Source organism: Oreochromis niloticus, linkage group LG14, assembly GCF_001858045.2.
Source record: "Oreochromis niloticus isolate F11D_XX linkage group LG14, O_niloticus_UMD_NMBU, whole genome shotgun sequence".
NCBI classification, from domain to species: Eukaryota; Metazoa; Chordata; class Actinopteri; order Cichliformes; family Cichlidae; genus Oreochromis; species Oreochromis niloticus.
Window position 1 is genome coordinate 31,257,110 of NC_031979.2, and position 27,023 is coordinate 31,284,132.

At 38.2% G+C, this 27,023-nt stretch overlaps 3 protein-coding genes across 12 annotated transcripts in view; 1 reads left to right on the forward strand and 2 right to left on the reverse strand.

Moving 5' to 3' along the window:
* Window positions 1–6: 6 nt before the first annotated feature.
* On the reverse strand, window positions 7–5,535 carry usp16 (ubiquitin specific peptidase 16). Of its 4 annotated transcripts, none has more exons than XM_003450188.5 (18): window positions 5,402–5,535; window positions 4,584–4,650; window positions 4,297–4,490; window positions 4,117–4,220; window positions 3,921–4,033; window positions 3,608–3,840; window positions 3,439–3,531; window positions 3,226–3,356; window positions 3,058–3,145; window positions 2,635–2,713; window positions 2,420–2,511; window positions 2,284–2,337; window positions 2,029–2,187; window positions 1,268–1,943; window positions 982–1,076; window positions 749–835; window positions 508–652; window positions 7–428 (listed from the first exon to the last, which is right to left on the reverse strand). In XM_003450188.5, the coding sequence occupies exons 2-18, from the start codon at window positions 4,642–4,644 to the stop codon at window positions 307–309; spliced, it is 2,526 nt and encodes an 841-aa protein (XP_003450236.1). In that variant the 5' UTR covers window positions 4,645–4,650; window positions 5,402–5,535; the 3' UTR covers window positions 7–306. The 4 variants fall into 4 exon arrangements, with proteins under 4 accessions (XP_003450236.1, XP_019200620.1, XP_005455098.1 ...); XM_019345075.2 differs by having other exon boundaries at window positions 4,584–4,753; window positions 5,402–5,534; XM_005455041.4 differs by lacking the exon at window positions 5,402–5,535 and adding an exon at window positions 4,948–5,087 and having other exon boundaries at window positions 4,584–4,753.
* Window positions 5,033–8,337, forward strand: rwdd2b (RWD domain containing 2B). 5 transcript variants are annotated; one of them, XM_003450145.5, is made up of 5 exons: window positions 5,033–5,276; window positions 5,389–5,605; window positions 5,693–5,760; window positions 6,222–6,590; window positions 6,701–8,337. In XM_003450145.5, the coding sequence occupies exons 1-5, from the start codon at window positions 5,056–5,058 to the stop codon at window positions 6,951–6,953; spliced, it is 1,128 nt and encodes a 375-aa protein (XP_003450193.2). In that variant the 5' UTR covers window positions 5,033–5,055; the 3' UTR covers window positions 6,954–8,337. The 5 variants fall into 5 exon arrangements, with proteins under 5 accessions (XP_003450193.2, XP_005455094.1, XP_005455095.1 ...); XM_005455037.4 differs by having other exon boundaries at window positions 5,392–5,605; XM_005455038.2 differs by having other exon boundaries at window positions 5,055–5,161; window positions 5,392–5,605.
* A 14,165-nt stretch (window positions 8,338–22,502) lies between these two features.
* The window catches only part of LOC100695412 (cell adhesion molecule 2), a 141,173-nt gene continuing 136,652 nt past the window's right edge, over window positions 22,503–27,023 (reverse strand). For 2 of the 3 annotated variants that reach the window (XM_025898412.1, XM_005455043.3), the window contains 3 exons: window positions 26,221–26,247; window positions 24,513–24,635; window positions 22,503–24,404 (listed from right to left, as the gene is read on the reverse strand). In XM_025898412.1, coding sequence (XP_025754197.1) covers window positions 24,286–24,404; window positions 24,513–24,635; window positions 26,221–26,247 — 269 coding nt within the window. In that variant the 3' untranslated portion in view covers window positions 22,503–24,285. The remainder of the gene's footprint in view (window positions 24,405–24,512; window positions 24,636–26,220; window positions 26,248–27,023) is intronic. The other variant, XM_005455044.3, reaches the window with a different exon arrangement.

Sequence of the window (27,023 nt, forward strand, 5' to 3'; positions counted from 1 at the left end):
AGGTTCTGTTTTTGCAACATTTAATTACATGACATTGATTTAAAAAAGAAAAAATTATATATCTACATATCATCTATCCCAAGCTTTCATTAATATACTGAAAATGTGACTTCCAGTTCCATATTGTCAATTCATTGTCCAACTACGTTTTCTGTACTGGTGTGACTGATAAAAATGCCCCGCCACTGCCATACAATTTCAGACACTGTCAGAACAGGTACAGGCGGAAATATTCTTTGAGATCCCTTAAAAGATGAAACTGAAGCAGCATTGGTTTATTTGGATTTCCTGAGTAGTGATGCACAATTAGAGGAGCCTTTCATAGAAGAGGAGGTAGGCTTGGCAGCTCTGGACTTTACTCTCACTCACAGGTTGAACGCTTGTGTCACTGATGTGGAACCAGGATCCTCTGGGTGACTCTGCATCTCCTGAAGGGAAACGACGAGTTTATACATTTCATTTTTAGAAGTGTTTATTCTAATAACGGTCAAGCCAGAGTACACCCACCATCTGTAAGTCCATTGGATGAAGGCTGAGGGCACTCGGGCCGCACTTTCACATAGGCTGTGTAATGACCTGACCTCATTGTTCCACTGTGCTCTACGATGCCATACAAACCGTATAAGATCTGATTATGCCCCTCTGGGATATTCTGTTTCAAAACAACTAGTGGTTAGTGCTTCTACATTTACAAAGACAGCTATAAGCAAATTAAAGTATTATAAAACATGTTACTTCTCATACTTACCTTGCATTTGACTGCACAAAAGGGAGCTAGATCCAGTATGAAAGGAAAGGTGACGTGTCTGTTCACCTTACAAATACTGTAGCCATTCTACAGGTAAAAAACATCATTAAAAATCCAAATAGTGATTTTTTTGATTGCCTTACAAAAGGGGTTCAATGTTCTTTAAAAGCTTGGTTCATAACTCTGTGATAAAAACCTTAGCTGACAGTGCAGTGGATCAGTGCAGTGCATACCTGTTGAAATCTCTTTAAATGAAGAGTAAGGACTGAAGGTGGAGAGGAGATAAGGATTTGCTTCAAGGCATCAGTGTAGATATTCTTCTTGGATCCTAAACACAGCACAAAAAAGACAGTGGATTTTAGCTGATCCCCAAACTATGTATAAAGAAAGTTTAATAATGTTATTAGAAAAGAAAATCACATTTTTGTCGTAATGTACTATGTAAAGTGCATGTGCATAGACTTCAGCAAAGGACATTAAATAGCAGACTAAGTACTAATGTGGAAGCATTTTAAATACCTCCAGACTTGTTGTTCCCCAGCTGCCGTTTGGTGCAGGTGACACAAAGTAAACTGTTGTTTTGCGTGAGGGTTTCTACTTCTGTGAATTGAAAAAGGCACGACTGCACTGAACACTCCTGTTTCTCTGGGATTGTCCTGGCAGCCATCGTGTGGAAGGCCAGCTCTGGATCTTGGTTTATTACTGTATATTCCTTAGTCTCCAGCACTCCATCTTCACTCTCCATGCTTTGTTCCATTGCGTCAGTGTCTTCTATAAAGGCATCATCCAAGGTTACTTTACTCATTTTCCTCACCAGCTGTGTGTCTTCCTCTTCTGTCTTGTCTTCTTCCTGACCCATGTTAGACATTTCATTGCATACGGTGCTGTCCTTTGAGTGCTGCTCCTCTGATAAGGCAGTAAACCGGTTGCTGACTGATGAGTCATGGTCACTCGCTGAATCCTCATCCTCTTCTTTTTCCTGCTCCACCTGCACTGCGTTATGGGGCTTTTGGTCCTCTTCAGACACACTGACTTGAGCAGGATGTTGTGAATCTTCTTCAAGTGTTTCATTATCAGTGTTTTCCCTGTCCTTTGAATCTGCTGTAGCATCTGTGTGTTCGCTCTCAGCCTGGCTCGGAGAGGTGAGACTGTCCAAAGTGGCTCTACCCTCAAGCTTCTGCTGTCTTTTTTGATGCTGAAAGTCAAGATGGAATAATTCGGATTAATTTATGAATTAAGGCTAAGAAAAAAGAAACTTCAGTATCCATTCACTGACACACCTTTGCCTGCTTCTTTGCTTGCTTCTTGGCTTTCTTCTGCTGGTACTTGCTGCCAGCCCCAGTGGGAATGTCATCATTCCCACTAGTCCGAACAGGGCTGCTGCTGTCATCCTGGCTTGAAGCACTGGTCTTCTTTTTTTGGTTCTTCTTTCTATATGCCTATAGGATGCCACAAAAGGGAACAATAACTGATACAGACATTAACAAATAACTACTCAAGTGGTTATCAAAAAAACCCCCAAACGCCTGCTTTACCTCATCAGAAACAGGAAGGGAAAGATCTAAAAACATCTCTGTGACCACAGAAACCTGTAAGGATGAAGAACAGGATATTTTTAGAGTGACATCATCAGGATATATTCTCTTCTTACTTTCTGGTCTTCAAACATACCGTTCTACACTGCTGACACATTATAGTGCTGGTAATTTCACCACCAAAAACTTGGTCAACAAAGTTTTTTAGAAATCCATTTTTCTCGTACTCTGAAAGAAGAAATTAAATGTCAGAGCCGCATTTCTGAAAGGAAAAAGCTACTGTGCAAAAACTTTAGGAACGTACTTTTGTTTATATAACATTGATTAATAATCCACAGCAGCATTACTTGCCTTTTAGTAGCGTTTTCAGCTCTCCATCTGTGCCTTCTCTAGATTGTTTCAATGTGTCCATTATTCCTGAGCTTATTCTCTGTTGACACAAATACAACCGTTACATTCAAAAGATGAAAGATACCTCTGATTAACCACAAGATGGAGACATGCATTCTTCACAGAATCTTAATTTTATGGCTTTTACCCTTAAAATTTGCTCCTGTAAAACCTCTGCACGGTGAAAATTTACTAACCGTCTGAGAAGCAGAATTATAAGGTCATTAAATAGGAGACCAAAAATGTTTTTAAAACAATTCCTTACATTTTATGCCGCCACATAAAACAACTCACTATAGCAGTGTTCTGCTGTCAAACCAATCTATTGCAATGTAACATATAGCCCTCTGGAGAGCCACAGTTCTCTTTTTAGTAGGTACACACATTGTGCTCCTCAGCTCTCATGCCATCCAGCAGGTAGCGCAGCAACTCCTGGCTATCTTGCTGCTGAAATCCTTTGAACCTGGCAGCCCTGCACAGATAAGATGAATGATGAGCCCCACTTGCACATCTTAAAGTTGACTTTTAACATAAAACTATAGTCATTCTTACTTTCTACAAACTTGTGTGAACAGCTCCCGTGGTGTTACTACACTCTTCTTCGATTCCTGAATCTCACAGAGTAGGTGATACATAGCCAAAGTTAGAGATCCGGGACGGTCTAACTGCACTTCTATAGGCTCCTGTAATCATAATAAAGAAAGTTAGTTATACATAGTAATGAGTAGAGGAACATAACTACTCTGTTAAATGGGGAAAACACACCAGATCCAAGGAGGCACCAGGTTTAATGTTGAGACTTTTCTCCTCTGTCACTTTGTTGAGAGTCTGTCTTAAGAGTTGTGTTTGAGACAGATTCTGGAAAAGAAAACGATAGCAATCAATAATAACTCTCACTGAACTCTGACCGGCATCCAGTAAGGATCAATCTTACCTGGATGACTGCATTGAAGAAGCAGGTGTTTCCCAGATTGCTCAGACCCTTTACTGAAACACCACAACGCTCTTCAGTTGTGCTCTTCTTCTGAGATTTCCCAACAGCCTCTTTCTTTGTGTTTTTCTTCTGGTGATCCCCGTTTTCTTTGTTTTCCTTGTCCTCATTTTCATCTTCTTTTAAAGTCTCTGTCTTCTGTTTAGCTTCCATCAAGACATCTTCCTCCTTGACCCCTAAAGAAAGCAAACAGGGTGGACATGGTTATGAAGCAGTCTAATGTATGTGCTTGTTAGACTTCCCCAGTGGTACCCACTTTTCTGTGGTCTTTTTATAGAATCTGAAGATGTTTGCTTTTTCAGGTTGGTTACTAGCTGAGCCAAATGCCCTGTTCTGGAGTAATGGACTTCATCATCACATATGTAGCACCTGCAAAAAAACAAAAACATTTTATTCTCATGTCAAATGCGATGTAGAGGCCTATGATTAGCAAAACAACATAAAATGCTCACCACACACTAAAGTTGTCCAAGCTGACCACCAAGCAGTGTGGATCAGACCGAGGAGTTTCATAATGTTTGATGGCATGCTGATTCTCAGAATTTCGTCCACATCCCTAGTGGAAAAGATGCATTTAGAAAAAATGCACGCCATTTTAAACCCAATGACAAATGGGTACAAAAGAATCTCACTCTATGGCCGCATTTCAAGCACATCCACAATCCTGTTTCTTGTTCCTCCTCAGCCTCCTGTGGCAGATGGTTGTTGATATTTTCTTTATTTTCTTCCTGCTTACAATCCTGACAACTCGTCCAATCTGAGTTACCAGAAAGTTTCTTGAGGAGAGTTTGGTCTGTTCCCTTCTTAATATGCCTGCAGGATGGAACTGTGACAATAAAGATTTAAATGAAAAGGAAGTCTCACACTAGACTTTCCACAGGTTGTTGCACGACATGAAAGATGATGAAATATTCTTTACCTGTCAGGTCAAGCTCATCATCCTCCTTGGAGGTCTTGTCCTTTCCCCTCTTCTTTCCCATTTTAACCTTTACAGATGGGAATGGAACACAGTACTCAACACAAGGCTAGCTTTGGCTAATACCTACATGAGATTATAATGCTGCCAATAGAGTTCAGTGACGGCAAATTCTGTTAAAAAAAAAAAAAACACAAGAAGAAATATAACGTTAAATTTAATCATCACCCTCATGGTCCATTCAACTTACTGTGACAAACCGAGCCTAAAACCCTCAGCGTCTTCAGTTTCGTTTACTTTCTATTGCTGACTTCTCTAATTCGGACATAATTACGTTAGACTGTTTACTGGAGAAATAAATCACGACCTTTAGTGTAAATACGTTGATTCACAAAGTTTAGAACACGCAAAAATAACTCCAGTGATTTGGCAGGAAAAAATATCCCAGCTGACACATGCAAAGGAACAAAATGTGATGGGGCCGCTGTTTCTGCTGCCGTGTGTTTCCTGCGTGCGTCGGCTAAAAGAGTCCGAGTTCAAACAAAACTTCATTATTAGACGTTGCGGGACATTAGACAGTGGTAAACTGCCTCTTTATGTCTATACTGTATACATAAAAATGTTATTTTGTTTTCAGATTTCATACTGTTCTGTAACGAAATCAATTTTAGAGGCTGGTTTACACCCGGAAACATGGTATGTGTTAGCATAAGTGATTCATATTTTTGGACCTACCAGAAAACTGTTTAACTGTTAACTTTTTAAATGAACATTAGAAAAGATTGACTATTTTAGTTCTCGACTAAAGCAGCATGTCTTACTTGGAGTGGGCTGAGTCTCAGCTTGCAGAGATAGAGCTGCTGACCAGCATGTTCCCCACCGTGGAGGAGCTGGAGTTCACTGACCAGCTGGCACTAGCCGAGCTCAGGGACTACGTGGAGGGCTCAGCTTCAACAGGCGGCCCTCCACCGTCCAGACCCCAGTTTCTCATCAAACAAAAGCTGGACTCTGCGAACACGGAGGGGGTAACTAATCTGTCATTATATATAATTTTGTTTTAATCATTATTTAGTTTAATTTCTCATGTTTTTTCCCCTTTTCCCCCCACACAGACGCTGTTCATTCTGTCCTGTGCTTACCCATCTGAATATCCTAGTGTGTTACCAGAAATAACAGTCCGGTAAGCGATTATCCTCATTTGAACTCCTAACATAAAGGAAAATAGTTAGGGAGCTCACTCAGGAGAGACTCACCTGCCTGTGTACAGACTTGTTGAAAAAAAAAAAAAAACAGAGAGAGAGAAAACAATAATATAGTGAATAGAATACTAGTGGCCCAGGATTTTCTACCATATAGGAAGCGCAGCCTGGATGAGCACAGATAGCATTCACAGTGTTGCCTTTAAATATAGTTTTGAATGAAAGCAAATGTAATTTGTGTAACAATAACACAGCCACAGCAGTAAGTGGAAGAAACAGTGCCTCTAATTTGTTTAAAGTGTATCATTAATCATTTTAATTAATAGGGCTGAACCTCCCGAGGCTGTGCTGTCATTGCTCCCAGATATGGAAAATTCCCAGTGCCAAGTGACCTTGAATGTTCTCTGAAACCTTCTTAGAACATGTGTTATTCTTGCTTTAGGTGTCCTGGTCTCAGCAGGGCTCAGCAGACACAGCTCCAGGCACTTCTCAATGCATACCTCATGGAAAACTGCCAGGGGGAAATATGTGTGCTCTCTGCTGTTGAATGGGTGAAAGACAACCTCCAGCTTTTTATTGATAAGAGCTTATTAGAAGCCCCAGCTCCTAAGAAGGAGTCTGCCTCTTCTCGGACGCCCGAAGTGTTCAGCCGGCTGTGGATCTACAGTCACCACATTTACAACAAGTCGAAGAGGAAGAACATCTTGGATTGGTCAAAGGAGCTGGGCCTGTCAGGATTTAGCATGCCTGGGAAACCTGGTATTGTGTGTGTGGAAGGTCCTCAATCTGCCTGCGAGGATTTCTGGTCCAGGTACCTTGCCTGTTGATTTGGGTTTTTGGGGGGGGACTTAATGTCACAGCCAGAAGCCTGCTGAGGTGCCAGGTTTAATATTTTTCCAATCTTATTCCCCTATTTCACAGAGTGAAGGTTTTGACATGGAAGAAGATCATGATTCGACACAGAGAGGATATTCCCCTTGATTGTCAGAGTGAGGACAGCAGGCTTGTTGAACGTATAGACTCCCTGCGCAAATTTACAGGCTTTGAAGAAGCAATGTTTGACCCCCATGGAAACAGAGGCAATCACATGGACCTTGGGCAGCTCTACCAGTTCTTGAATGAGAAAGGCTGTTGTGAAGTCTTTCAGATGTATTTTGGCATTGAAGGGAGGTAGTAGTCAGACCGAGATAATGGATGTACATAGTTTTTGTACTGGTGCCTTGTCAGTGAAATTACTTATTCTGAAAATAACTTTTAAATGAAATGGGAATGCAGTAAGCTGATAAAATGAAATAAATTAACTGCAGCGTTTTTTGGGTTTCAAAGTTGTCATACCTGCAAAATTCACTGGAATAAAAAGCAGAAAGAACATTTCTGCAATTTTCAGGAACAGTTTTCATTTCTTTTTTTAAAAATAGGCATATTTTATCAAAAGAAGGAAGAAAAAAGATGTTTATCGGAGAATTTCCTCGAGGACTTCGGTTATATTTGCAATTTTAATACTCCTGCATATCACGAATTGCCCCAGGTGTTTCTTTTCTCAAATGGCACCAGTGTGTTATTACTACCGGGCTATTATAGGATTTTCAGGTTTGATAACATTTTAATAATTGAACAACATTGTCAACAAAATGTTGGATATCTGTTTTTTTAAATCTGTTGATTTTCTTCTTATGAATTATAGATATCATAAGCATGGAAATTCTTTCTCCAATTTTCTTTGAATGATTAGTTGTTAGATAAATTATGCGTTGCTGTGGATTATACACTGGCAATTAAAATGTGTGGATATTTATCATTAATCTTAATTTGTCCCCCACCAAGCCTTGGATGACCAAAAAAAAACAAGTTCCCATTGTTGATTCCCCTCAACCCTCTGGAGTTGTATCTAACGTATTATGGATATTCTTGATTTTCTTTTTCTTTTCTTTTTTTGATGCAAAGTGCACTCCTTAGATACAGCCTTTGAAAGTGTATCAATTCACCATTTTTGTCACATAATAATACAGAAATACAGATGAATGTAAAGTCTTCAAACGAGTCTGAACACAGAGTAATTTAGGAAGTTAGATTGCTAAAGTGATATGACGAGGGAGACATGTACTTTTAGTACTTCCTGTGATTAATTTAGTATTAAAACAATAAAAGGAATGATTAAGTCTGGTTCAATGCACAGTTCTACGTTGAAAGGAAATAACAAAACTTAAAGACAAAGTTGATATTTAGTTACCTGCAGATTATACTTGCAGACTCTGTTGGTCTACACTGTCCAGCAGATGGCAGCATAACATAATTAAATTGGGCAAACATGGAAACCGTAATATCTTAACTTCCTAAACATGTTTAAAATCCTAACTTCTGTCTAAAAGCATGAGGAAAAAAAAGCTGGAATAGTAAAACAATTTGGATTAATGGGTGTTCACTTGTTACTTATGTGAAAACTGACTACTGTGATTTACAAGGTCAGACAGAATGGAGTGCTGTAAAACGGAGGTGTTGTATCTGTGCATTTGAACACTTTGAACACAAAATAAAGCAGCTAAAACATCACAAATTCATTTACAATCTCCATTTGTGCATATTTTCCAAATAACATTTGAAATACTATGTGTTAAACAGATATTAAATCTAGAAGCAGCCACGAGCAGGAGTTCCTCACCTTGATTTTAGTCCCACGCCTCCATTGTCCTGTGAGATGCTGGTTCATTTTACAGTCTTTGTGCTGCTTCTTTTGACAGTCCCTTTTCTGCCCCGGCTGATTTTATGGGTTCTTTTGTTCTTACAGTGTATATTCACTCTTGTCAGAGGTCTATTGAAACAAGGACTTCTGACTTTTATCTTCAAAGTCTCATCAGAGAGCCCTTCTGTTTCTTTATTGAAGAGAGTTTGACTTCCAGGTGCATTCACATCATCAGGATCCTCAGTAGAATACTGTAAATCAGAAGAAGTGACCCCATTCAGATCCACATTATACATCTCTGGGTCTAATAAGCCTTCATTAGTTAGCGCTTCTATATGAATGTCTCTGTGCTGAATCATTCAGCGGAGATCTTCATCATTACTATACACTGTAAAGTTATGACTAATGATGTAAATCACATCATAGCAGCTTTGATAAAGGACTGAATAATAGAGTATGGACTGCAAATTACTGTAAGAAGCAGTCATGTTTCAATAAAGTAATTTGGTTTTCATGTTAAAAGAAGTGTATATTGTAGACTCACAGAACAGCAGACCACATATCCAAAAAACTGACCTGAAAATGTGCTAATTCTAAGGAAATTAGTCAATAAATGTGTGATTTATGGTTAAATAGAAAGCTTTTTAGTTTTTGTATGGTTGCTGTTAGACACTGTAAGTGTCCTTTCTCACTTATTCCTTGAATAGGTGAGCTGACGAATGGCGCTTGTGATGTTCCAGCATGTGATCCCGACATGTGACAATGACTGCTGTTCTAAAGTCATGATAAATTTATGCCTTGAAATATGAATGCCAAAGTGTGAAATGGCTCCATACTTTAGTCATGCCTGCTCCATCAAAGGTTAATTGGTTTCTACCTGCAAGCTGAAACTTAGTAAATGTGTTTGTAATAGTTCATTGTTACAATTAAGATCTTAGGGAGTGGAAAACTGTTATTGACCTGTACTGCAGCTCTAGTGCAAATCATTAACACATGTTCACTAAGTCAATACTAACTTCCTTCTTGCTGTAGATTGTACTAACCTGTGGATTCCTTACCTTTTTACCTACTGGTAGATAGAGAGAGCAGTCCAGTGATTAGTAAAGAATAAGAAAGCATAAATAGAAGCACAAATAATATTTTTTACATAAAAAATATTAAGCTTGGTCTTTTTTATTGAGTAAAATGATCCATTAATACATATCTGTGACTGCCAAAATCATCTAAGTCTTTGGTTATAGTATCTGGTGGGACCCCCTTTGCAACTGAATGTAACTGTAGATCAGCACGAGCTTAAAGGAATTTTAGCCTGTCTCTTGTACAGAGCAGCTTCATCTTATATGTTAGTAGGTTTCCTCACATGAACTGCTTGCTTCATGTCCTTCCATAACACTTCTGTTTGGTAAAGGTCAGGACTTTGAGTTGGCTGCTCCAGAACATTAACTTTATTCCTCTTTAAGCATTCCTTGGGAGACTGAATTGCATGGGTCGGTGTCTTGCTGCGTGACCCACTTTCTCTTGAGATTTGATTCACAGTGGTGCAGTCCAGATCTTACTGTTTCGTCAATGATGTCCGGTCATCCTAGCCAAGACTGTGATTCTACTACAACTGGATTTTCCTGTCTTCAGACACCTCTCGAAGTTCAAATTTGGTCATATTCATCAGCGAACTATTGTTCCAACAGCCCTCTGGATGTCCCATGTGATCCTTAATAAAGCAGAGAATGGCAGCAATGTTCTCCTTGCTCCCATGCACACCATTTCTGTTTACTGTTCTCCTCCTAGCCAATGTGAGAGAGGCCTTTAGTTTAATAGAGCAGGATTTCTCAGTGTTTTGGTGACCGGGCACCAAGTTAAGGATCCAGCATTTGGTTGAGGGCTGGATGGGAAAAATGCACATATCAAACCAAATAACAAAGCTGACATTTCTTAGCTAAAACAGGTGTGAAGGAGGGCTTTCATACAACTTCAAGTAATGTAATTGCAAAGTGTCATATCAAAGGATCATGGTTTATGTTGTAAATGTAACTCTTGTTACATCTTATTCCATATATTGGAATATGAAATAAGTTTAGTAACCACCTATGTCTGTAATACTGGGCTTTTGTAATGTCTGTGTGAATTTAACTGCTATTCAGTGAAATAGATGAGAAACCTGCCCTCTGAGACACTTTGGATTCCTTTGTGAACTCTCAGAGTGATCTTTGATATAGTTGAACACTCTGGGAAAGGAAATGGTGATCTTGAATCCCATCCATTTGTATCTGTCTGTCTGTGGATTCAATGATTTTTCTCAGGTCCTCAGAAGTCACCTTTTTTGTCACTGAACACTTTCCAAAATGTGTTATGAATCAGACTTTAATAGATCCCTGTTCTTTAAATAAATCCGAGTGCCATCTTACACTCATTGTCATCCCATTGATTGAATACCTGACTTTCACCTTCAAATTAAGTCCTTATACCTGAGATTCACACATTTGCTGCTCACGCATATGTAATGTTTTATCATTGTTCTCAATAAGAACAATGTATTATTTCTTTAATTTACTTCTCTTCGACTACTATCAGTACTTGTGTGAAAATGTAATTATGTTAAAGGTTATACTTATGAAATATATTAAAACAACTATAAAGGGTTTGCAACCTTCTAATGACCACTATATGCACATTTTTAGATGCACCTAAAGATACAGGCAACTGTGATAAACTTACAAAATATTTGAGTTCAAATTCTTTGTCACATAAAAGTATATGTATAAGTATAAGTATATGATCTAGCGAATATTATATTGTAGCTTTGCAATTATCAAATCCCTACTTCAAGCAATGTTGTGGGGACTTGTTCAAAAAGGGAAATGGTGTATGCAGTAAATCTCTGGCAGGCCAATTGTAACACAAACACCGACAAACATTTATGAAAAAATAAAACCAAAAAAATAAACGATCAAGGAATGAGGCACACAACACTGTTATGCAGCTATTACCATAGGAGCGTGACTGTTGTTTAGGCTTGTCATGTGATATGAGATTCATCAAGATCTAAGTGGCTTGCCATCTCCACTATGCAATTTCCTGTGTGAAATCCTTTAAGGGCCAAGATATCTAGTTTGTGTACACAATGCACTGTTGAAGCTGCAAGTCAGCACAGCTAAGTCATTATTTCAGATTGTCTCAGGAGTACAGAATCAAAGCAATGGGAAATATCACTGTCTGTCACAGTAACAGTCACACTGCACTGTGTAGCTACAGTGGGGTCCATTGATTTTAGGACAAGGACACAATTTTTGCAATTATGCCTCTGTGACTATCACAAAGGATTTTTAAATGAAGCAATCAAGATGTGATTTAAAGTCAAGGGGTTTTACAATATTATTGCATTCACCATTTATTTCACTTTTAGTGATTATTCAAAAATAAATAGACATTTTTAAAAACTTGAGGGAATGTTCTTGTGGACAAATTAAAATGATCTTTTGAATATTAGTCTTTCAAAATCTATTTGAAACAAACATTATTGAAGGTAATGCAAAATTGGAAATTTTTTGTTGATAAACAAGCAGCAGCTGAAGGAAACTGCAAGAAATACCCCATGAAGCATTTCAAGGTAGGAAAATGCATTTTGTGTTTCCAGTGGGTTTTAAACTTCAGGCATTTATTGGCTACAAATAGTATGCAGCTGAAATCTTAAAACAATTTCAAGATTTAAAATGAACTTGTCTAATATAATAGGATGCATTATATATGTCCACTTCACCAGCTGGGCCCACATCCTCATTTTAGGTTTGACAGCGTTTTAGTAGGTAAAGGTGAATGCTTGGACATGAATTGAGCTGTGGTTTGGGGAACGGCCTCGAAGGGGACTGGCGACGGCTCCCGGGCCTGGCAGATCCCCATGTACTAAATAGGAGTGAAGAAGTAAAAGAATTGAGAACAAGGAGGGAGGGAGGGTGGGGCACGTAAACAAGAATGAACAGTTTGCGGAACTGGGGGGAACCTATATAGATGATGGAAGGAGCGTGTTTGGAGACGTGGTCCCGCTCCTGAAATTCCGATACATAATCTCCAATTATTTAATTACAATTTTTAAATTGCTGTAAAGCCTATAATATAAAGGAAATATTTTTCTCAAGCTCTTTGAATTAAAGCTGCAAGTCTTCTCAGTCGCACCTTGATTGCTTCATTTTACTTCTGGCAGTGCACAAAAGCAAAATAGCAAAAATTGCCCCAGTGGACCTGAATGCACCTGGGTGACCTGCAATTTTCTACTTCTACATTCAGATAGGACTGAAATTATTTCATTTGGCCCTAAAATTCTTAGAAACATGGTATCTAACCTGATCCTTACTCTGGATGGGATTACCTTGGCTTCCAGTTCTGCTGTGAGGAACCTTGGAGGCATTTTTGACAACGATATGTCCTTCAGTGTGCACACCAAATAAATATGAAAGACGGCATTATTTCATCTGCACAGTATTGCTGATATTAGAATCATCCCATCTCATAGTGATGCTGAATTTGTTACTTCTCGACTCGGTTTATGTAATGTCTTCTAATCAGGCTGTTCTAAGAGCTGGGAGAAATGCCTTCAGTTGATCCAAAAATGCTACAGCGAGAGTACTGACAGGGACTGGAAAAAAGATCACATTTCTCGCATATTAGCTTATCTACATTAGCTCCCTGTTGAATTCAGAATTGAATTTAAAATCCTCATTCTCACATGTAAAGCCCTGAATGATCCGCATTATGTCTTAAAGACCCCAGTATCATGTTATCCCACTAGGGCACTTTGCTCTCAGACTGCAGGCTTTCTTATGGTTCCTAGAGTTTTAAAAGTAGAATGGGAGGGATATCCTTCAGCTATCAGACACCTCTCTTGTGGGCCAACTCCCACTTTGGCTTCACCCTTTCCTTTTTGATAAAGCTTATAGGAAGGGCTGGATCAGGTGACAGTGAACCATCTTTTAGTTATGCTGTTCTAGGCTCAGGCTGCATAGGGAACTGGTTGGGACTTGTGATACACAGTTCACTTCTGATGTGTTTACGTTCCACTACTGCATGTCCCTAACTTTTATCTGCTTTCATAGTTTGTGTTTCACCCTTGCCTAGCTAAGCTCTCCTTTTTTCTTTTTTGTTTCCCCTCACATCGAACCGATCAACGCACATGGCTGCCCCTCACTGAGTCTCGTTCTGCCAGGGAGTTTTTCTTTCTCAGTGTCGACAAGCATTTGCTCATAGGGGATTGTCAGATTTTTGGATTTTTCTCTTCTACAGTTTACAACACCTTGAGGAAACAACTTAGAATGAATGCTTTATAAATAAAATTGAAGTGATATCAACTGAAATGAAAAGTGCTGAGACAGACTTGTGACCTGTCCAGTGTGCATCTTGCCTCTTGCCCCATGATAGCTGGGATAGGCTCCAGCCCCCGGCTGACCCTGAAATGAATAAGCAGAAGTACATAGATGGATGGAAGGAATACATTACGGTAAGGTGATCACACCTAAGTGATGTGTTTTGTATCCTACTGGGGGAAACCCAGCACACGCTGAAGAGATTCTATCTCACAACTGGCTTGGGAATGCCTTGGTGTAACCTCGGAAGAGCCGATGGAGATGGCTGGGGAGAAAGAGGTGTTAGTGTCTGCTTAAACTGCTGCCCCCATAACCTGGACCAAGATAAAAGGCATTAAATGGATGGATGGATGGTAAAGGAGACAGTTCAAGAGATCAAAGTTCTTCAGATCTTCAAATTTATTGGGCACTTTCCTTTCTCTGGGGCCTCTGTGACTCTAACATCAGTGTCACAAAACTGCAGACACAAAGGTGGTGAAGGCTCGGACATTGGTGGCATTTATTTCCCTCTACTTACTTTCCTCATAGAGTTTTATTCTTCTGTGGCATTAATACTTTCCACATTAAGTAAATGGCAGGTAACCAGACTCTAAATGGCAAAGATTACTGGTGAGATGGCTGTGTACTTTTATCTCTAGTGCGACGGTTACAAGCTGAATCATGATCAGACTTTTAACCTTAAAATCAATCAGTGTTGCTTTTGAAGACTCTCATACCCTCAGACAAGATTTCTGGAATCTCCTGGTTCTCATCATGAAGCTTATCACTCATATTGACTTTTCACTGATACATTCAAATCCCGCGTTTGATGCAATGAGCTGTCAATCGAAACCCAAAAATCTGGCCTTAATTTCAATAATTCTGCCTATTCAGTAAGAAACAAGAATATTGTAGGCATTTTGAATGTTTCTGCCTTCACAGCAGTGCATAATGCTTTTTTATTATGATTCAGAGAAGTTATACAACAGATGCCCACTGCATGTATATACACTAGACTTCAAAAAAGCTTCCACTATGCTGTTTTCGGCCCTGCCTCACCCTACACCATTTCCCCCTTCACTATAGCCACTATAGCAATAATAAAATACCTTTGAAGATTCACATTATGCACCTCTTGTTGATGAAGAGCAAATAGCTCGGAAGATTACTGCAGTAACCATTATGCCTTGTTCTTGAAGCCTTTTTTTGGCAACTCTTTGTGAAAATAATTTTTACTTTACACTTCATTCACTCATGATTTACTAGTATTTTTCTTTTTTCCCATCATTTCAGACAATAACTCAATTCTGTAGGTCTATTGAACTGGTCATGCATATAATTGAATTAGTTTTTAACGTCATGGTTTGGTATTTTAACACAGGGATTTCATCATGTCTGTAGCTGGCACTCTTTCACAGGAGTCAGGCGAGTATAAATAGTATTCTTTTAAATTGTGTGAGGCAGAAAACACTGAACAGAAGGTTTAGAAGTAAAATATTTCCAAACTTTTGCTTATGAGTCTTTGCAGTACTGAAACAGATGTACACCATAGCGGTGTCATATTACATTGTTCTGTACACACTATCCACTGTTCACATGCAGCGTGACACATACTGTGTTTTCCTTAACATTAGTTTTACTGTGATATTATAAATGTGATGCAATAAGTGGTGAATTATAGTTACTGAAATGTACTTAAATTATTTGGGTAGTCTTTTACTAGAGTTTTGTAAGATAATCGATGGTATATTTCTGAATGCTTAAGTTTCCTGTAATGATGAAAGAGATTAAATATGTGCAAAATATTAATTTATATCCTCTGCTTGAGGTTCAGCACTTATTGTTCTGGTAAATCTATCACAATGTCACAAGAACTGATCTCCTTTTCACAGCATATCAGTTTGTCAATTCAGTGCGTGTTGCATTACCATTTTCAATTCAGCTAAAGTAAACTTGATAATCAAAGCAATTAAAAACACAATCAGTTGTGTTTTCAAATGTTATGTGGAAACTTGGCCTAGCTGCTCTTTGGGATTCTGGACCTGCTCTCCTGATGACCCCTCAAGGTGAACTCTTGTATGGCTCTTCATCCCATGAATACTAAATATGGCTGAATTAAACATTTTCTCTCTTCTCACTACTATTTAATCAATTGTCTTACTGAGCTGTCTGTCTGGAGTAATCCCTGAGGCCCACCATCAAGCTGACTGGCATCATAAAGACAACTGGTTGCTACTCTGGAAGTATTTAAGCTTTAGATATCTCATTGGTCCTTCCACTCATTTTGTATGCGCTATTTAGCACCTACCACCTTGTAAATCAAAACAAGCTATGTTACACACTTAAAATGTACTAGGCTGCCTCCCGACCAAGTCTCAGGTATGATTTATCTTTGCAAAATGCATTGATACAGATCCAGATTTGTAGCAGATGTCTTTTTCCATGATTACTCCCTTCCATTAAAGCACCGTCTAGTGGAAATATGAGAAACACAGTCATGTGAAAAAGATAGTATACCATCTTTCTATTCTAAAAACCTGGTCCTTATTAAGTTGTAGAATTATTCAAACACAACCTCAGGTGAACAAAAAATACATGACATATTGCATTGTATCATCACTTATTTAACAAAAACTGTGATAAAATGCAGAAGCAATACTTGAATTAGTAGAACCATGTTTAGCAGTAACGTAAAGTAGTTTTCTGCATGATTTTGTCAGTCTCTTACACATTAGGCATCACTATATTTGAGGAAATGTTTATTTAAATGATTTATATCATTTATGAAGGAATTTTGACCCATTCTTTTTTACAGCATTGCTTTAGTTCATTGTGTTTGTTTATGTGAAGCTCTCACCAGGTCATTTCATTAGGGTTGTGGTCTGTTGCATAACCCAATTCCAGCCAAAGCCTCACATTTTACTCTGGAATACTCTGATATACAGAGGAATTCATAATCGACTCAATGATTGCAAGGTGACCAGGTCCTTAGGCTGCAAAACACACCCAAGTTAGCCGTATACTACTGTGGTTGATAGTTTGTATGAAGTGTTAATGCTAATATTCTGTGTATTGTACTTTTCAAATGTGGAGCTGTGCATTACGGCCAAAAATCTCCACTTTGGTCACAGTTCAGGCAACCTTGTCCTACAAGTCTTGTTCAGATGGTACTTTGCAAACCAAAGTCATGTTCACATGTCCCTCTTTCTCCTGCCAACTGTTCCAAACAAGCCATATTTATACAGCCTTTTTCTAACCTTAGTATCGTGAACTTTGACATGCTAATTGGGGCCTGCACAGTCTGAAATGTAGCTGCTGAGGATTTATTGGGGATTGCAGTATCCTGTTTATTGCATTGTCTCACATTGGGATGAACATCCAGTCTTGGGAAGACTGCCAACTGTCTTGAATATTTTCTAGTTGTGAATTATTTTTATTACTGTAGAATGATGGACCTTAAATAGTGTCGAAATGGTCTTATAACCCGTCCCAGCAAACTGCCAAAACTTCTGCTATTATAGAGGTGGTCACACTTGTTGATGACTCAACCTCTTCATTCCTATGGAAACAGTAAGGTTAGGCTTAACCTGGTATAGACCAGATGATTTATTTATTTTACATCCCGATACATAAGAGTTTAAAAATTGTGCACTTTCTTTTTCAGACGAATGTATTCCTTGTAGGAAACTTTCAAAAGTTTTATTGACAGATGTTGTGCTGGTGGATTTGACAACAAGGAACAAATTGATAACCGTGATTTTGTGCATCCTAAAAACAACCTAAAATTAAACATGTAAAATTGATTGCTGGGTCATTAGTCAGAAAAACTAATGGCATTCTGTACGGCTGCACAGCTTCTAAATAAACAATAGATACAGTACTTCAGTTAAAATAGTCTCCACTTAAAACCGCTATCTGTACAATTAAAGCTTTTCTGACTTAAGCACCCAATTTCACACTCTCTGAAGATCATTCACAACTTAATGTGCTCCGCGTTCTGCCATCATTACAACATGGTTAATTAAAATTCCGACTTAAAACTAGAAAACTAAGTGTAAAATAAAAATAAATCATCCAATCTGATGTCCTATGGTATTATTGCTTTAACTGAAAAAAGAACATCCAGTGAAGGGAGAGGAGGATCTTGAGGCTGATGCCAACATCTCATGTCCACCTACATCCAGGCAGCTGGCAGTCTGCAGGTACCACAGTTTGTAAGAACCGCAGTATGTTATAGTGCATTAATTAATATCATGTGTTTACTATAAAAGGGTTACAATTTGCACAAGAAATTTAGAATATGCAATATACAGGTGAAAATGTATAATAGCAAATATGTTCTTTAATTAGGTAGTTGAAAAATATGAACATTTTTCATTTTTAAAACCCCACTTCTCTTGATGAAATTAAAGACTATGCATTGCTTTTGGATTTTCCTGCCCATAAAAATTGCTGAAAAATTCACAGTTATTTTCTTGTCATGGCAGTGATGTGAACAATACAAGTATGTATGTAATGACAGAGGTGCAGCCATTGTTTGAGCAACACAAGGTTATGAGAATGGTTCTGGATAGTTTGTGTGTAGTTTTCAGAAAAGTTATTCACTGTTGCTTTTGATAAAATATTTACTTCACTGATTTATATTAAGCCTTCAGAGGCATATCGAATATTTATTTAGCAGTAGCCCTTTTTTAAGAGACAATAAACTTACAGCACATCATCTTTCCATGACAAATATCCACCGATTAACTGGCTAATAACTCATTTAGCCAACAGCGCAGCTCTTCCGTATTCAACATATTACTTGTATGAACATACATCATTTCCTGTGTCTTCATTAAATGTGCATATTTGCTGGAAAGAGCAGACCTCCTTAATAAATGGAGATTAGAATCATAAAAAATCATCAAAATGATATCTTGGAATAATTTACAAGGTTAAACGCTTCCCTTAAGGTCACAGACTTTTTTTTAATTTGAAGAAAAAAAAAGAATATCTGTTTTAAACTAATTCAAGAATTTCCTCTAGCTGTCATTTTATTAGTGGAACATCAGTCTCACGCTCCTAATATTCCAACTTTAATTAAGTCTCTGGTGAGTTTCTTGGAAGAATCTCAAGTGTTCAAATCCAAACAGATGGCAAGCTATTTATTGCATACCTTATGCCACAGGTACAGTACTACACCCCACCACCCCACCACCAAACACTCAAAAACTCTCCTCTTTCAACCCTCTCCTACCCCCCGCCCCAAAAGACTTACCAGAACAAGGCTGGCTTGTGTATTCTCCAGTGCCTGCATGATTTAAATTTCACCTAAACAATTCAGAAAAGTTTGTTGTAATTAAACCAAATACACGCACACACATGCACAAGCAATATAGAATTAATCAACTGGCAGGCAGACAATCCCAGGGAAGGCTATTTAAAGATGCACCACAGAGAATGTGAGTCAGTGTGGATGAATGAGTTTAAAATACAGTGGGTAGCCCTGTTTCAGTCATCAATCCATGGACCTGCATGTGGCCTGATTCGCACAGCAGAGCTACTGCCTCACAAAGTGGAAGCCCTCATGCAGCAAACAAGGGAATTGTGTCTGACTGTACACATTCATCTAGACTAATGGCATGGTGATGCATCTGGGGGGATACACAAGCTCATGTTCTTTGTTCCAGATCATTTGACTCCTTCTAACTTCCACTCGGCCCTGTCACAACTAGAAGCGTGAGTGATCTGTTTAATCTCATCAAATATGATTAGGCAAAACACATCTCAAGATAATATCCCATAGCTCTCCGATGCAGTACAGATACTCATGAGGTGTAAACGTTAAGTGAAATGGGGCTGCAGAAAGCCTCAGCTGTGCTCAACCTGTACTCCCTTTATATTTACAAAACTAACGCAAACCTGTTTATAGATGTGTGAGAAAACCTTAAAAAATTCTAACTGTGGGTATTTTGACAAATCCATGATGTTCTAGGAGATTAACTACAGCTTGTATCGTTGTGAGAATTTTCTGCAATGGGCCATTTTCCAAGGTAGCAGCAGTGCTGTAAACATGCTATTATGATTCTTCCCGATTCTCCATTAGAGTGAGCTGTCAATCAAAGACAAAAACCATTTGCACAAACAGTGCAATCCCAGGCTTCTACGGCCAGTGATAACAGAGTCTGTATTCAAAGGATTGAAAATAAAAAGCAGGATATTGAAAAATATCCTGCTTTTCATCTTTTATACCAAACCTTTAGCTGCAGGGCAACAATTATAAGCTAACTCTTCCCCACCGTTTGTCCTACAAAGCAATATCTATCTGTAAGTACAGCACTGACTAAATGTTTGCATGAATCAGTAGGCTACTTTGCAGAATCACTAATACCTTTTAAATCTGTAATTAAAAACATGATCCAGAGGACAAACACTTCTCCATCACCTCTGTTAAGCATACTGCACCACACCCCATCTTTGAAATCCTTTTATCCTTTTGCTTCCTACGCAAATCGCCCCGTGAATTACACAAGGCAATTTACATGCTTGGATAGTGAAAACAAGTGAAATAACTGTTATTTTTGCATAAAATGTTGTACTGTTAATCCAAGAGAAGGACCATTATTTGTGCTATGGTTGGAGGGCTTTTTATGCCCCTTGTTTCAATGGTTCTGCCAGTTGTCACTAATCTACAGCAGAATTGTGTAATGAAAAGGAAAAAAAACAACAAAAAAATGTGTTGACAGCAGCGGGGCTGATGTTTTTGTAAAAACTTTACTTTTCTTCCAGAGCCTTGATAATAAAACTCGAAAAAAAAGAAGCTTAACGCTCATGAATAACACACAAATGCACAAATGAAACTTGTAATGACTATTAACTAAAGGAATAACGTTCGACATTTAAAATCAGTATGTAGGCCCAATGTGTTTAAGTGTTGTGTTTTTAAGATATCCGTTTGTCCCTGAAGAATTTTGTCAGACACTTCTGTTCTGCTATGATAAGCGCTTATTGTGAGCTGATATGGACCCTGCCTACAGGGTACAGTGGGGATCAGTTTCTTCAGTTTAGTAAGACTTACAAGGCCTCCTCAGAGGTCATGCTGTGATTGTTACATTGCCCAGGGTATGGGTCTCGCATTTCAAGGGTAAAGAGAAAATCCATTTCCCAATTCACAATTTACTATTGCACATAAATGTTTGCCTTCTTGATATCCAGTTACTAAATGATGATGGATTTTTAGCATTATTTTCTGCCAGGCATTATTCAAGACAGTCTATCTCAATTTACATAGCTTAATGAAGCACTGAGCTTTTAATAATGTGAAGGGGTGCAATAGTGGGAGCTGATGTTTATTTGAACTGGCTGGGCTTTTGGTGGTAATGATTATGAAGTGAGCATTGGGAACCGTCTGTGTGCGAGGAGAGGGGGAGCCGGGCGTTGTGTGAAGCAGGCAGATGGTTGGTCGGACAGTGTGTTGATAATAGCAACATTAGTCTGCTGGGAAGCAACATTATGCTCAAGGTCAATGGGAGCTAAAGAATAGAGGATCGTAATGACTTGGGTCCTGTGTCCTGGAACGAGATCTCCCTTTAAGGATGCTGAGACATTTAATATGAGCTCAGTAATCTTTGCAAGGCTATCGTATCGTCCTCACATTTCAAGAGTACATCTGTGTCACTGAAGCAGTGATAATGGACCATTAAAGGTGTCTTCTTGTATTTTTTTAAATTGCTATGGCACGCTGTCTGTTATATATTACTCAATGTAGGCTATGAAAATGAAAATTTGTTTTAGTGTAAATTTGGTGGGGTGCTGAATTTTTAATTCTCATCTGCAGATATACATTGAGCCATATTTAAATAAATAATATGAATATATGTAATAATATATGTTGCTTATATTCAGGGTATTTCAAAAGCATATCATTTGGTTTCATGTATATCATAGTAAATATTTATCCCACAGAAATGATTGTTTCCAGTAATTAAGTGAACATGAATGGTGGTAACGCACATCAATCAATCAATTAATATATCTGCGATTTATACGACTCTTCTATGTTTCACAAAAGTAAAACACAACATCTGCAGCACATGCTTCAACTCTACACTTCTCTCTTAAACTCTTCTTAAAACTAGGAAAAAAGGAATATCTATTTCATCTTTCTCTGGCTACTGGCTTAAATAAAGTTTCATCTCAAATATTATAATTTTTCTTCACTTTTAAAGCAATCAACTGCATTTCAGTATCCTTGACCGAACCCAGCCTACTGCCTGTCTAATTTGTTAAAACAAGGGCAACAGCAGCCTGCTGTGTGGGTGTCTGCGAGTAGCTTCCTGAAGCCACTTGAAGCATAACAAACTCAGGTCCACTGAGACACGGAGGAATTTGGGAAGACTCGAGTGTTCCTTTTGTCGCCCTGTATTAATGCACAAATCATGAGTGGAAGCTAAATGCCTCGGGCAATCTTCCTGAGGAGCTTCATGGATTTTTAATCTTTCTACAAGTCAGACACTTTGCATATATTATTAACACTAAAGGCAAGTAATACTTAACAGTTGTATAGAATAACAATTAGAGTGCAACTTAAGTCATAGCACTGCCTACCACATATGCTTCTCTCTCTTAGCGGCAGCTATGTGGACTGATTCACTGACTGCAGGTAATAGCGCTCCAACTCATCAAGGCGAGGCGCTTCAAAGTGCAAATTTAGTAACAACAAAAGGACAACTTTCAAGTTGTTCATTTTTTAATCCGCACTTCATCTCTCTTTTTTCGCATCTTTTTTTTTTTTTCATTTTACAGTGGCATAGTTGAAAAATGAATATTCAATACTGTGAAAAAAAGCAAACCTCACACATCCCCCATAAAAAGCAAATTAATTACAGCAATTTAAATCTTTGTACAAAATGAGTTATTTATAGCATCATACTGAACTAACAAAATAACATGTATGAGCATTGGCAATGTGGTTCAATGTCTTTGATACAGTGATTATATACAGTGAGGGGATGTTTGATTCACCAATGCCTAAACATGTCATTAGTACTGTTTGCAGCAAACTCAAAGGCCATAACGGTGATCCTTGTACTGTTCTTTTATGAGAACTTACAGAAATAAAAATGGAAAAGTTAATGTCAGACAACTACTTCATAATAACAGCAATAATATCAATCAATATAGTATCATATAAGAAAGTCAATCAGTCATAATAATAAATACATATATTTTTACCCAGATTTTTTTTTGTAACATTTTAAGCATTTCATTAGAATCCCTGTTTGAAGAAATCTTCAAAAATGTGAAAACGCTGTCCTCGAAGTGACTGGAACTGATATGACCTGAAATTAAAGGCTATAACCAGAGTTTTTCTGCCTTTTACTAAAATTGAATACTTACATATTATTTACATGCCTTCAGGCAAAACAAAATTGGAAAGAAATTGAAAAACATGAAAGATCTGTGAAGTACCTTAAATGCTGTATATGCTAATATACAAAGTGTAATGTGTCAGGGATCCCAAGATTCAACAATATTGGTCACTAATATTCACGTTAGCAAAGTATTTTACAGCAATATCCACACATTTAGCATAGTTGTTCAATAAAATTCAACATAAATAATGAACCGACACAAGGTTCCACTCATTCAGTTTGGATATTACAACAAATAGCCAACAAAAAGGAAAAGTTCTTCATCCACGACAATAACTGCGATTGAACTGAAGTCTTCATCACATGTCTGACACGATCTCTCCATCTAGACTCATATTGAATCCTGAGACAAAAACCAGTTGATGTTTTTTCCCCTCTGTAATAGTCCTCAGACTTTGTGCTTTAATTTTCTAACTTGTTCTTTGTTGGTTATAAATCAACAGTGTAAGCAAAAAGGAAAAATAAATCAGTGTAGGAATATACAGACAATGCTAAGAGGGCGATTATTTCATCTAGAGACAATCACTCAGATTGTGCTTCTGCTTTGTGTTTGTTAAAGTATCTGATCTGTTTTAAGATGCTTTAAACGTGTGCGGCATGTCTGAGGAGGGTTAGCTCCGCGAAACATCCAAGCCAATCATGTAATCCTTAAAAACTGATGTATTTAACATATTTTGCTCCTACAGAAAAATCTTTTCAAATACTGAGAGTTGAGTTGGAGCACAACATTATTGTTGTTGCTTCTGAATTTTAAAAATCTGCAAAAGGTTGTATAACAGGTAACGTAAGAAAGAGTAGAGAAAAATGCAGGCAATGAAAGAAATGCAGAAGAATGTACAGCATTTAGGCACAGAACAACTGAAAAGGACATAATCCAATTGTACATGGATTATATTACAAAAGATGAAGGCTATTTTGTTAGTGAATGCTTCGAAAACAAGCATATCTAAGCATGATTGGTTTCTAAAAAAGACAGAACAATAAATTAAAAAAGACAATGCAGTGAGGCTGAGACAGCTTAAAATTGCACATCTGCTGTCAAAGGTTGTCATGAAATGAAAGAAGTGAGGAAAAAGAAGTCTAAATAAAGTACTCTTTCTTTTCTTCTGCATGCACATGGTTTCCCTCAGCATTGATGATAGCTGTGTCAGCGTCAGGGGCGTCCTCTGCTCCTTTGGCCTCGTGTGTTAGATATGTCCCTGCAGACATAAAAAGCAAGTTATCCACCTGCTAGAGAGTGCAAGACATATTCATTTACTGCAAACAAGCAAAGTGATATTCAGAGCAGTTCAGGAGACCTCTTTTACCTTTATGTCTGGCCAGATATCGTCCAAGGACTATTATCAAACACAAGGTGATGAAGACCACGACTGCAACAACTCCGCCGATTAAAGCGTGGTCAGGTCCATGCTGTCCTAAAGCATTAGGATCTGAAACACAACAGACAGAGAGAGGAGATGAGAAAAAGTGGAGGAATGATAACTTAACAACTGCAAGCTTCTACTGTCAATGCAGCTGTAGGCGTTTATTAAACAGCATTACAGGTATTTTGCTGCAAATAACCTGAAAAAATCCAGATGTTGCTTTTACACTTGTGAACAAAGCACAAGAGTAGCAGATGAGCTTCTGTCAGATTTAGAACAACCTGAAATGACTGCTTTGAAGTACCTGAACAGTTGTTAAAAAAAGAAAAAAAAAGTAATCATCGGAAATACCACAAATCTCTATACAATTCAAAAGCTTGGCATTATCCTCCTTTTTTCTGTCTTTCATGTTTTCCTAGCACTACTTTCATAATGCTCAGGACTTGGTTTTTAAATTAGCGTTATTTAACACTGTGCATCCTCTGGGCAGAAAGCAGACAGAGGGTTTCCCAGGCAGGAGCATGCCTTTGTGCCGGTCCTGTGATAAACTGTGAGTGGCTGTGTCTTTACTGTGCACCTTGTGTGCTCTCATTATCTCAAGCTGATGAATGGCTATGGCTTGTGCTCAGTTTTCCAAAGTGACCCTGGGAAATGATGGCGGCGATGTTTCTACAAACCTTGTTATACTCTGCTGTTAACGAATGCAACCCTCATTTTTAAAATCCCAGCGTGCGGGACGTTCAAAAAAAAAAGAGGGATGAAGCTGTGCAACATGCAGTTTATTAAACTCCATGCAGAATAGACCACCACGATTGTTTCATCAACTCACAAGCAGGCACTGATTTTTGGATCTGAATTAACTGAATTTGGTTGAATGTTCATGGATAGAATGATCTGTACAGCACTGTCAGCAAGGAGCATAAGGAATCTTTTATATCACACTTGGTTGGTGCATTTTTAATGCAATTTGGTACTCATCGTGTAAATACAGTGGTTACTGCTCTGGAACAAACTAAAATAAAGCAGCATAAAAAGATGAGATAAGATGTAAGTTGCTACATTCAACAACAAAAGGTCATTTCAAGAGCACACAGGGACAAGGGTGATTTCGTTTGTCATATTTTTGCCTGATCTGATGTTCAGTTACATTATGAGAGATAAATTGTTTTAACCCTTTAATCATTAATCATGTTGCATTAATTAGACACAATCCCACTCAAAATGCCTTACAAAGAAAAATAACTAAATTCCTGCAAACAGAAATTGTGCACTTAGATCAAATCTACAAATAATGGTGAACAAATACTTTTCAAGAGCTCTGTGATCAGATATTTGAAAGAGAATTTTTTGACTTTGATTTACTGTAATCACAGGATCATATACATAGATACTGGCACAAATACAATCTTCAGCAGAGGTCCTTTGAGAACCATCCATTTCAGTGTGCAAAGACAAAGCAAAATAGAAACATATTGTGTGATAACTTATGCAGCCTGTGACATGGCTGGAGAGAAAACGACTGAGCGAGCATCCATGCATGGTGATGATTTGGCTCATGCTGGGTGAGGCCGTGATGTGTCTTGACCCAGAGCCAGATCCAGATCACACACTCTAAATCTGGCTTGAAATGATCATCTACTGGGATATTTACCTGTTGTAGGCCCTGGAAAGTCTTTGGCTGTTGCCATGGTTGAAGACAGTGACAGCAGTAAGGGAAGACGAGGGGAACAACACCGTGATAAAAAAGGTGACCACAAAATTCATAGGAAAACACAAAGAGATTTCCATGGTTTTGGTTTACTTGACAGTGTGCAGGTATGCACAGCTTGCTGTCACATGAGCCAAATACATGCCTAACTGGACTTGCTATAAATGTTGATTTGGAGAGCAGCACAAGAAAGTTGTATACGTACAGAGTCAGTGCGTAGTTTCGTAATTGGTCAAATATTATCTCACTAACCTCCACAAGTATGTACACATTCAGATAGTTTGGGTATTTTACCAAGTTAACTGGTACCGGTTTAATAATTCATCTACATTGGAGCATATTGCTGTTTTTTTCCTGCTTATACATTACAAATAAAATTCCACTACCCAGGACTTTTTATGGCAGGCATATGCAGAATATTTGAGAGACAAATATGTCAAAACCTGTGCCAAAACCCCCAAACCATCTGAATGCATAGAGCAGTAGAGATACATGGAAAAACAAATTCTTTTGTATTCCATGCCATTCTGTTAATACTGAGGGAACTTGAATCTGCTTTAAACGTTCAAACATCACCTAAATGTTTTAAATCATACACACACGTGTGTGTGCGTGTCTATATAAGGCTCTTTATCCCTCCTTTTTTAGCACATGCTGTCAATACACATTCTTGCCAGTTTTAAGCTGTTCCACTGACCAAAAATTGCATTTGCAAAGGTACTGCCAGCTGATAAATATGGACCAAA